Source organism: Laetiporus sulphureus (assembly GCF_001632365.1).
Source record: "Laetiporus sulphureus 93-53 unplaced genomic scaffold LAESUscaffold_51, whole genome shotgun sequence".
In the NCBI taxonomy this organism is placed as follows: Eukaryota; Fungi; Basidiomycota; class Agaricomycetes; order Polyporales; family Laetiporaceae; genus Laetiporus; species Laetiporus sulphureus.
The window spans coordinates 54,090-64,968 of NW_024468560.1; the positions used below are offsets into that span (position 1 = coordinate 54,090).

Below are 10,879 nucleotides of genomic sequence, written 5' to 3' on the forward strand. Positions count from 1 at the left end.
CATGTACTGCAATTATCGACAAACTGACTGGGCTACACTACTGTCCACAGCTGAATTTGTGTACAACAACCAAGCTTCAGAATCGACAGGTCTGTCCCCATTTTTCATTGAGCATGGTCGACACCCTCGAATGGCACCAGATGTACTAGAAGGGATACAACATCCATCCCTGGAAATTTATTCCATAACCATGATCAAGCACAGAAACAAGCACATGCCGCTTTGTCATTAGCAGCTGAAAGAATGAAATGGTATTTCGATCTCAAAAAGCAGAACGTCCCTTTCAAAGTAGGAGATGAAGTTCTTATTCAAGGAAAGGATCTCCATGTAAAAGTCAAAAGCCAGAAACTTGCGACTCAAAACTATGGACCATTCAAGATCCTCGAAAAAATCGGAACCGTATCATTCAAACTGCAACTACCAGCGGACATGAAGCTGCATCCAGTGTTTCATGCTTCCAAGCTTATAATGTTTCATCAAGACTCTATCCCTGGACACGTACCTCCCCCTAATCCTCCAATCATCATAGATGGAGAAGAAGAGTGGGACGTGGAAGACATCCTGGATTCAAGAGTCAGGTACAACCAGACCCAGTATCTCGTTAAATGGTTAGACTACGACCACAGCGATAATACTTGAGAACCCCTGGAAAACCTCACAAATGTCAAAGACAAAGTAGAGGAATTCCATAAGACACACCCAGATACTCCAAGAGCCAAGCCGTGCACATGCAAAGCACACAGAATCGCCTTATCTGACCACCCTGATGAATTCATGTTCTTTTTCCGCACTCATCCAAATGCCCGAGCACCTTACAAGGGATCTTCAGAAGCTGTTGGATGGGATGTCAAGGCCGTACAAGACATAGACATTCCCCTGCACTCTAGAATGCTCGTTGGCACAGGACTTGCAGTAGACCCCCCAAAATGGACATACATTCGAGTAGGCCCCCGAAGTGGGCTAGCCCTCAAAGGAATCGATGTCGCAGCAGGGGTAATCGATCCAGATTACACAGGAGAAATCAAGGTGCTTCTCATTAACATGACCAGCACAACATTCGAGGTCAGGACAGGCGATCGTGTCGCACAACTCATATGCGAACGTTACGCTCCAGGAATCATTTCTGAGGCAGACAGTTCACTCGCAAATTGAACCATATGAGGTGCCAAAGGCTTTGGCTCATCGGGACGATGAACCTTGAGAAGGGGGTGATGTCACAGTTTTTACCTGACAAGTCATTATAGGAACAAATGCTAATAGAAGCATATCATTTTTCATCATTTTGCATTGCACAATGAATCACGTGACCTAATGGGAGATAAGATAAAGGCATCTAGTCACATGACCTCAGATCTCTCTCGGCATTGTCACGTAACACCGAGCTCCTCAGCATTGCATCATATTGTGCAATCGCCATGACGCCATATTGCATGCTCTAAAGGAGCTCCGTCTCTGCAGATTATTATTAGGCAGCCAATCTGGATAATTGAGACAAGTAGTACGATTGTAGCACCGTCCAGTAGAATAGCGTGTGACTCACTTATGTAGTACTGTACAGTAGCTAGACAATCATGTATATAAGGATCAGTGAGACGAGGAGAGACCTCAGTCTTATTCTCCTTCATCCACCACTACCATCACAGAGGGGTCTTACCAGACACTCTCAGTGTGCTATACATTCCATTTGCATCCTCACCTTTGTGATAGCGCCTCTCGCATCACTAGTAAGTCTTACTCTGTGACTAGCGACTAGGTCTCCTCAGTGGGCACGTTGACTTGCCACAGCTCATCGCTGTAGGCTCTTATCAGAGACCCTTAAGGGGACTCTTGTTTGGTTGTCTATCTTTGTCATCAGCATGCCATGACACCCTTGCCGGACCAGACACATGGACCAAGGACAACACCAGATGTCACACCGGACAGACCACATTCCAGGGATGACAGTATTGAAAGTCCCCCATGTTGAGGAACTCCAGCCGTGGCCAGCAAGTGTTTGGCGAATGCGATGGAAGACTGGAGATGATCTTTTGCAGCCATAGCTTTCGAATATTTGGAAAAGCACGGACAAAGATGGACATGGGGAGGTTGCACATGGAAAGGGATAGGTAGAGTAGAGTGTGCCACTGCATATGAAAGTGGTTGTGTAATGGGGAGACAGGTGTTTTATGCATAGTCAGTGATAGAAGATTCAAAGGGGGCATGTCGGTGAAGAGCAGAGGAAAAGGAGAATGCACACTGAAGGCCATCATAAAGGACAGCTCTAGAGTGTGCACCCACACCGATAATTTGGCCACCATCATCAGAGCGGCCCCACCTATATGATGGACTTCCAGCTGTATCAAATTCAGAAGGGATGCAATTGCGTCGGCAATGTGAGGCTGTTGCCTCAGAATCCACTGGAAGTGACTGAATTGCAGACATCTTAGCATTACTGTGCAAGGATGCTCCAAGACGCCCAATATAGGAGCCAATATTGTCTCGTTGGCATCTTATAAAGCAGAAGACTCTATCTGCAGCTTGCGTACATATATCAGCCGCTGGCTGGAACTCTGCAGCAAGGCCTTGCATAGAACATTGATCTGTCGAGGGCGTTTAAGGTTGATGACACGATACGCTGATGCGCGGCGAGAGCGGCTGACCGACAGAAGCATGAGAATGACCTCGATTTTGGCAATGTTAGGCCGGCAAGGCGACAAGCCGGTCCGTGCTATTGCCACCACGGGAGTCATTCACCACGAGGCAGCGAAAATGAAGCATCGTGGGAAGGCTCAGCCATCCTGAAGCTACACTGATGCTTCTGAACGCAAGAAGGCTCGGTGGACTTAGCGGTAGCAACGGCATCAGGCAGTAGGCACCCAGAAGACTGGGGCAAAGGACTGCCATTATGGCAAAGATGCGGGAAGACTGCCCAGCCAAGTCAGCATGGATGAAACGTGTTTTGATACATGTTAACGGTCTGGTCCGGTATCTCAAACAGGAACACAATTATGTTGCAAGTTTCAGCTAATATCTTACTTGTTTCAGTCTTTCTTTTACCATACCTAGTTTAATCACCCAAGCAGGCAAACTCTCGGCGGTGGCCTGCTAGGGCGGTATATAAGCCTACCACATGTACATACCAAAACAATCGAATTGGGAGGAGCTCGAGTCTCCTAGCCCACAGCCTACTTCTCAGCACTTCGTCGCTCAGCCAGCAGCTCTTTTCTATTGCCTTAGCTACAGTCACTAGGCGCATTCTCGCAGTTTCAGCTAAGTCCCAGCACCAATCACAGTGCACTTCATCATCATTACATCATCAGGCCCAGCCCACTAAGGCTCCAACATTTCTATCTATTTACTATGTTACATAGTTTTAACTGTTTACTATATCTGTTTATTTACAGTTGGGCCTGTACATAGTAAATAGATGTATATATATAGTATAAATAGTTTTATGATATTATAGGGCTGTTGAGTGTATAATTGCTAGATTTGACAGCACAACGGTGAGCCAATTGAAAGTTATAGTGTTTAACAGAAGTCACCACTGACAGTTTATCATCATGTAGGCTCATGAACATGAGTTTCTTGTCATTTCTTGTATGACATAAGATTTTCTGGTCATTCCTGGTGCAAGTGTTGACATCGAATGCTTGTTTTCTGCTCATTGTCATGTGCTTGCTGATGCACACAGGTCCTTAAAGGCCTCAACAATCACAGAGGCTGCTCACAGTTGAGTAAAACTCCATCAAAAGATGGGACCAAAAAAACTATATAAACGTTATATAAACTGTTTATATGATATATAGATAACAATTTACTATATACTATTTATTTACACCTCAGGAGTGTAAATAGTATAAATAGTTGGAGCCTTACAGCCCACCTAGCAACCGAAGATATTCCATCACACTTCCATGCTATGTCACTCAGTTACCCCTTTCAGCCCTACGTTCCCAGGACTCCTCAGAACCTGTCTGAGGCCTCGCTCTCATTGGCTTAGCCACCGGCGCTCTGACACCCTCCGATCAGAAATGCATATACGATCAGGTCCGACCCGCCTTCTTGCGACAATATTGCATTTCCGATCAGCTCCGGGCCATTTCTAGCCTTAGACGGTGGGTTTCATCCCAAATATAGTAGTTGGCCCAAGGATCTTCGCACATCGGACTTAACTGAGCTTCCCCACCATCCTCCGATCAGCATCCCATATACGATCAGCTTCGCTCCACCTCGCTGTGATCAAAACACATTTGCGATCAAGTCCGACGGTCCCACGCTTGGAGCCCCTTCCAAATACAGCCTTTCCTTCCCACACAACCCTAGTTCCTTTCCCAAGGCTCGATATTGGCTGCCCACACCGTCATTTGCCGATCTTGCGATTGTTGGCCGCACCTGCACACTACCCCAGTCCATTACCAACCCATTACCCATCCCTATTGCCAGTAGCTTCAAGTCACTAAACCAGCTTGCAGCAAACCCTTGCCAAAGTCGTCCCCCGCATACACCCACACAGCGGACCCCGGATTAGTGTTGGAGTAGCACGAGGCCAGGAGCTCCGCGGACGCATCAACGCCCTCCCATCGCAATGGGATGGATCCATTTGTTGACGAGGGAGAAGTCACATGCCTCTCTCGTTGAGAGAAAGGAGACAACTTCTGTAAGAATATCTTTGCTGGGAGCCCTCATCGACATCTAGCTATCGTGTCAGCAAAATTTGTTTCCATTATATGAATTGTGACCAACCTCCTAGTTCTCCAAGACAAGGGACAATGAGGATGTGGACATTAACGAGTTCGAACGGGCGCCCCAACTTGGTAGCTCCACCACGATACGCGCTACGTGTGCCTTAGTCAGCATGCCTGCTCGCTCTCTCCAGTGAGCTCATCTGGTGTGTCCAAGCAGCAACGGAGAGTGAGCTGAACGGGAAGCCAACGAGGCAGATGCGGATATAGGACTGACGAACGATGACTACTTCAGGCCAAGTGCGTTATCGACCTTCCACTCGAAAGCGATGCTCACGATGATCTTGTATAGGTTCTGCTCCAGAGCTGCTCCAGAGCGCCCGGTATCGACGAGATGCGGCAGTCGGCCATCGTACCTTGACGGTACCGCTTCCTCGCAGTTACTATGATTGCATGAACTCGTCTTTATCATTGTTGGATCCAGTCCTGTATACTTGCACAGAAGACGCGTTCGCCGTTCTTGTTCAGAGTGTTAATTTATATTGATGCATTATACACATCTCTGTGTATACTGAATGTGGTGACTTAAGTTGGGGACAGTCCTGATATTTGTCTCAAGCTTCACATAGTGATAGAATACAACATGTTTCACGAAGAAGCATTAGTTCTGCACAATCTCACTTCTCACATGACCGCGCAGCCTTCATATGCTGGTGGCCATAGGCAGTCTTACATATAATTATTTGGGTGAGCAAGGTTCGGATGTAGCTGTTCTGACTGGAGCATGGACTCTCATAAGTTCGACGGTGGGATACTTGGATCAAGCTGTGTGTTTGACACTTAGTGCCCGAAGGCTGCCCTACGGGCGCTAAGTGCGGTCTGTTCATACTTCACAGAGTGAACGAACATGAACCGTCTGATTCGTCTTCGGCAGCGGTTTCGTCGACAGTGGCTGTATCAAAAAGGAGCGAGGGCTGTACAAACAGCTTATTGGCAAGGCTATCTGACTTCGGCCTATGTTTCACTGCTCACCATACTGTTCACCCTGGCATTTGCGAAGTTCTCTTTACTCCTGTCACATTCATCGACATTGCTTGTATTACATGTAATATGTCTGTTTGACATTGTCACAATTGTGGGGGCATCAATGCGTGAGTTCATGCCACCATTGTGACAGCCTATAAGTCATGACCTTACTCGGAGATAGTCCTTGCCTGCCTTCATGGCGATACCATATCTAAACTTGTGCCTCTAGTGCTCTCCAATGGATTATATACCTTAATTCTTGTTTTTCTTGGCATATTCATGTTCTTGAACACCTCGGATGCCTCGCCCTCACGGCTGCAAACCTTGACATTCATCGGAGTATGTGCGATCGATGCTCTCACGATTTCCTCTGTGATGTCCTGTAAGCTCGCTATCTATGACCTGCATGCAATGCGCTGAACCTCATACAGGTCTTGCATTCAGCAGGGACTGTGCACAGGGTGCGGAGCAAAGCACACCCCACTCTCCTTTTATGATTGCCGTTATGGGAGTAGGAAAGAGATCAGTGCAATTGGGTGACAACTATGAACAATTCTACATCATTAACACTTTCTAATTAACCAATAGTCATCAATGAACAAACCACGGTTGAACATGTCTTGCAAATGTTAGCATCACGACACCTGATAGCGAAGACCTTGTGCCTCCGTCCTATGCTGCTTTATGATGGTCACAGCCATGCGCCTCTCGAGACAAAGCTCAATCTCTACGATGTTGGTGTACGTGACCTCTCGATTGTGCACTGTAGGTATCGTGTGCTGGGGGGTTCCAGACATCACGGTGAAGGTTCGTGCGGTCCCTTCTCAAGTGCTCAATGTTCTCATTGTTTTGTGTTTTGTAGCCATTGATGGGCAACATCTCCACCGGACAAGTGGAACAGTAGTGGTGTCTGATCTGCCAACCCGTAAGAATACCCCTGAGTTGATAGACTTGCTCTCAATGTGGACACAGGACCAGATTTCAATCTGAAAAGTACAGAAGCTGGACGCAGAACGGAGCTTCGGCGAGCCCAGCAGTTGCAGTCACGACAGACTCTCGAAATGGATGGGCTAGACGAATACGGTCAACCATTGCAGGGTGCCACAAAATTCGAGACCTCACGGAGCATAGGACAACGAATGGACGACAAAGAAAATACATCGGCCCCATCATCTTCGATGGGCGGCCAGTATGACCTCTCTCAGAAACACGACACGACATCACCCAAAGTCGCTCATGATCCTCCCTCACCATGCCTGAGCGATACCCATACAAGCAAACAATCCAGCGACTTATGTGCGACACGGCTAGATCAAGCATGGGCTGATCTCGACTATCTTCGTGCCTACGTCGTTCACCATATCTCTGCGGTCACAATTGTGGGCCCTCTTGAGTTCGAAGCTGATCCCGCCAAAGGAGGCAGTTATACCTCGAAAAGCACATATGGCATAACACGTCCCAACTCGGGCAGCCAGCGCCTAAACATTAAGAGCAGAAGCAATCGATTACTTCTAGAACATGAAACATGGCTCATCTCACTGCTTGCAGATGTGCAGGTGCTCGATTGTTGCGGTGATGCCCAACTTGAGCAGCAGTGTGCAGAATTATCTGCATGCCTTCACCGTGAACTGGGCTTGCTGGAGGAGTTTCAAGCGCAAGAGTGGTATAGACAGCAATCACGTATCAACGATGGAGGACATATGGTGACAGATCACAATGTTCAAGCTGGTATGCTGTCAGTTATGCCAGTTTTAGGCTCTCGCTGATCACATAGTCACTTAGATCAGTATTTCAAGTCCAGCTTCAGGAATCTGAGACCCGTAGTTCTCGCATATCACCTGGTCACCTTGACGATGCATCTGCTGCAACGTTTGCCTCGTCGAGGTAGTAACCTTCTTCTGTCAGGGCTGCGTACTCTCGTACGTTTGTCAACAGCATTCTCCAGGGGTGAAAATGATCACCCAGATGATGCTGCACTGTTGAAGGAGCTGCCCAGAGATATTCGGACTGTTTGCCATCGATTTGACCTTGACCCTCACACTTGTGCCTATGCATGTTGTCCGACCTGCTTCGCTCTGTTCAAACGGGAAGACTGTCCTGAATACTGCTCGAATCGCCAGTTCCCAAATAGCAATCCTTGTGGGTCACGACTATGGCGGATTCGTGACATTCATGGCAAAAGGTTCGCATATCCTTCGAAGATCTTTCTCTACCAGGATATGAAGAACTGGATGGCCCGGCTCCTTTCCTGTCCAGGAATTGAAAAAATGATGGATAGTGTAAATGAGCGCACTCGTGCCAGATCAGGCCCCACCCAGTCTAGACAGCAGGACATCTGGGATGCTCCGATCATCGAGACGTTCCGAGACCCAGAAGGACTTCGACCATTTACACATGGTCCTCCTGGTGAAGGAAGATACATTTTTAGCTTGTCCATCGATGGTTTTAATCCTTTCCACATGAAGGTTGCACAGCAACAAGTTTCTGTGACAGGAATCTACATGATATGCTTAAATCTACCTCCTCATTTGAGATATCTACCGGAGAATGCCTACCTGGTCGGGATCATTCCAGGTCCAACCAAGCCTTCCCTTGAACAAATCAACCATTTCCTCCGACCACTTGTTGACGATCTCTTGCAGTTTTGGCAGCCTGGAGTGTATATCAGCCGTACAGCTCTCTATCCTCGAGGACGGTTGGTTCGTTGTGCAGTCATACCGTTGGTTTGCGACCTTCCAGTGGCGCGACAGGTCTCTGGCCATGGCTCGTTCGGTGCGACATTTTTCTGCAGCTTTTGTAAACTTAAACTCGACGAAATCGAGAACTTCGAGCGTAGCACATGGCCCAGACGTGATGCCATGGAGCACCGCAGACGTGCAGAACAGTGGAAGGCTGCAGAGACCCCGGAGGCTCGTGCTCAATTATTCAAGGCTCACGGCGTACGATGGTCAGAGCTCCTCAGGCTTCCATATTGGGATTCCATTACATTCACGGTTGTCGACACCATGCACAATCAGTACCTTGGCTTGCTCAAAACTCATTGCAAAGATATCTGGGGTATGGATATTGATGTGGAAGATGGAGACGGTACATATGTGCATGATCACAAGGTACCGGCATACCCTTCTGACGCTGAGATGTCGGAGGGTTTGCGGCTTCTACACAATGGATCGATTGCGAAGCTAGCAAAATGCACCAAGGCAGTTCTGTGGCACCTTTGTTTTGAGCGCAACCTGCGGCGTGCAAAAAACAAAAGACAACTGTTGGACAGTCTGATAAAATGGGTGAGCTAAGGTCATACATCCTTCATAGCTTATGTATTCACGAGATATCAAATTGTAGCGAGTGCGGGAAGGCTTTGCAGCAGAGGACCCCTCAAGAAGCTCCATTGATTTGCAACAGCTTCCAGTACCCGTACCTTCCCTGCAGGCACCTATTGAAGAACGAGTCGCAAAAGCTGAGAGATCCCTAGCGCGAGGTAGCCAGGCGAAAACATTAGCCACTAATCCAAGGCCTGTATTGGTGGCATTGTGTGAAGCCAGGAAGATTGATGCCACCGGCGTGAAGGCTATGCTTGCATCACGACTTGTTTTGTGGGTGAGTGTTTATACAGTAGCTTGGAAACCTAGGTCAATGACTTCTTCCAAAGCGGGATTCGTCGAAATCCACTTGTGCTGCGTTAAATGCATCTGTGAGTGACAAATCCACTTCAAGCATAATAGCGGCTTCTCAGAGGTCGCTGAATCACATCAGAGCGGCAAGTCATCAGACAATGAGCAAACGTATGAACATAGTGGCAACGTGAGTGCTACTAAGCAGTTGTTCTAGTGCGAATCCTCATATTTTGTCCATCTTAGCAGACGCACATCCTGAACAGTGCTGGCAAGAGAGACGCTTCTACCGTTGTGCTAGGCCGTGAGATGCTTGCTCAAATTCACGAGGACATGCAGCGTACTCAAATTCCTTCGTGGGTCAATCCAGCACCATTCAACATTGGTACGGAACAACGGGGCAAGCTTCATGCTGACCAGTGGCTCTCGGCCTGCTCAATTAATTTTCCTATTACTCTCGTGCGACTATGGGGAAATGAACGTGAAAGTAGCAGGAAAGCAAGCCTCCTGTCTAACTTTATGGATCTTGTGACTGTCGTGACAATGAGCAGCTCACTCGAGGTGTCAGCTGAGCATATTAAAATCTATGACGCCTCGTTGATGCGATATCTACGAACATTGAAGGACCTTTACAAGGAAGCTGCTATCAAACCTAACCATCACCTAGCGTTGCACGTCAGTGAGTGCCTACGGGTGTTTGGTCCGGCCCGTTCAATCAGGACTTTCTTTGCTGAACGGATGAATTATCTGCTCATGAGGCAGAATACCAGTGGCAAGTTCGGTGTGTTGATCTCCAACGACAGAGAGGAGGCACTAGGCTGACATTGTGCAAAGGAGCAATCGAAGTGACATATATGAATCATGCATGTCGTGCCGCCAACCTACGTGGTTTGCTACAGGATGACTGGATTCGTAGCATTATGGATGAATTCTTGACGGCTTATGAGGACCATGATCATGAAGATCAACGAGGAACCAGGCTACGTGACTCAGCCGCCTTAGACAGAACGCCTCGAGGGATTGCAGAGAAACCAAAAAAGACCATGAAACTTATGGATGACAACTTCGTAGCCCTGCTTGCACTATTGAATCGAGAGGTCGGAAAGGAGCTGTACGTTGACTTGCGGGAGTTGAGAAGAACTGAAGGATACCAACAATTATCAAATTCAGTTATCCGTTGCAAGAGTGTTGGGAATGCCCGGAGGGAGCAATCCGAGAGCACCCAGTGAAGACATTGTGGCTGGCGCCACATTACGTAATATTCCAAATATGTACTTATATATAAAGTAATCCTAATTAGGGAGCTCGGCATATAAGCCCGAGCTCTCCTTGCCCAGCTCCATCATCCGCTTGCTCGTCCTCCCGGATTCTGGCGAATGCTACAGGTTATGAGCTCCGGCAGTGCTGTATAAACACATAATACGGCTATCTGAGTCTACTAGCGAAAAATCTACGAGATATATATAAAAGTGCGGAATTACCCCTATGCCGAAGAACACTGACCATGCGGATTCTCACAATCCGTACCGCATGCCATACCTCACGGAGGACAATTGGCTTCCGTGGAAGAGGCGTGTG

The 10,879-nt window shown here is 47.7% G+C and overlaps 2 protein-coding genes across 2 annotated transcripts; both read left to right on the plus strand.

The window, feature by feature from the left end:
* Positions 1 to 7,198: 7,198 nt before the first annotated feature.
* Positions 7,199 to 8,263, plus strand: LAESUDRAFT_602016 (uncharacterized protein; the record flags this gene model as incomplete). The annotated part of the gene is made up of 2 exons (XM_040903072.1): positions 7,199 to 7,393; positions 7,907 to 8,263. Coding segments are annotated over 2 exons (552 nt in total), but the record flags the coding sequence as incomplete, so codon positions are not given.
* A 9-nt stretch (positions 8,264 to 8,272) lies between these two features.
* Positions 8,273 to 10,084, plus strand: LAESUDRAFT_601594 (uncharacterized protein; the record flags this gene model as incomplete). Its single annotated transcript, XM_040903065.1, has 2 exons — positions 8,273 to 8,893; positions 9,611 to 10,084. Coding segments are annotated over 2 exons (1,095 nt in total), but the record flags the coding sequence as incomplete, so codon positions are not given.
* Positions 10,085 to 10,879: the final 795 nt, after the last annotated feature.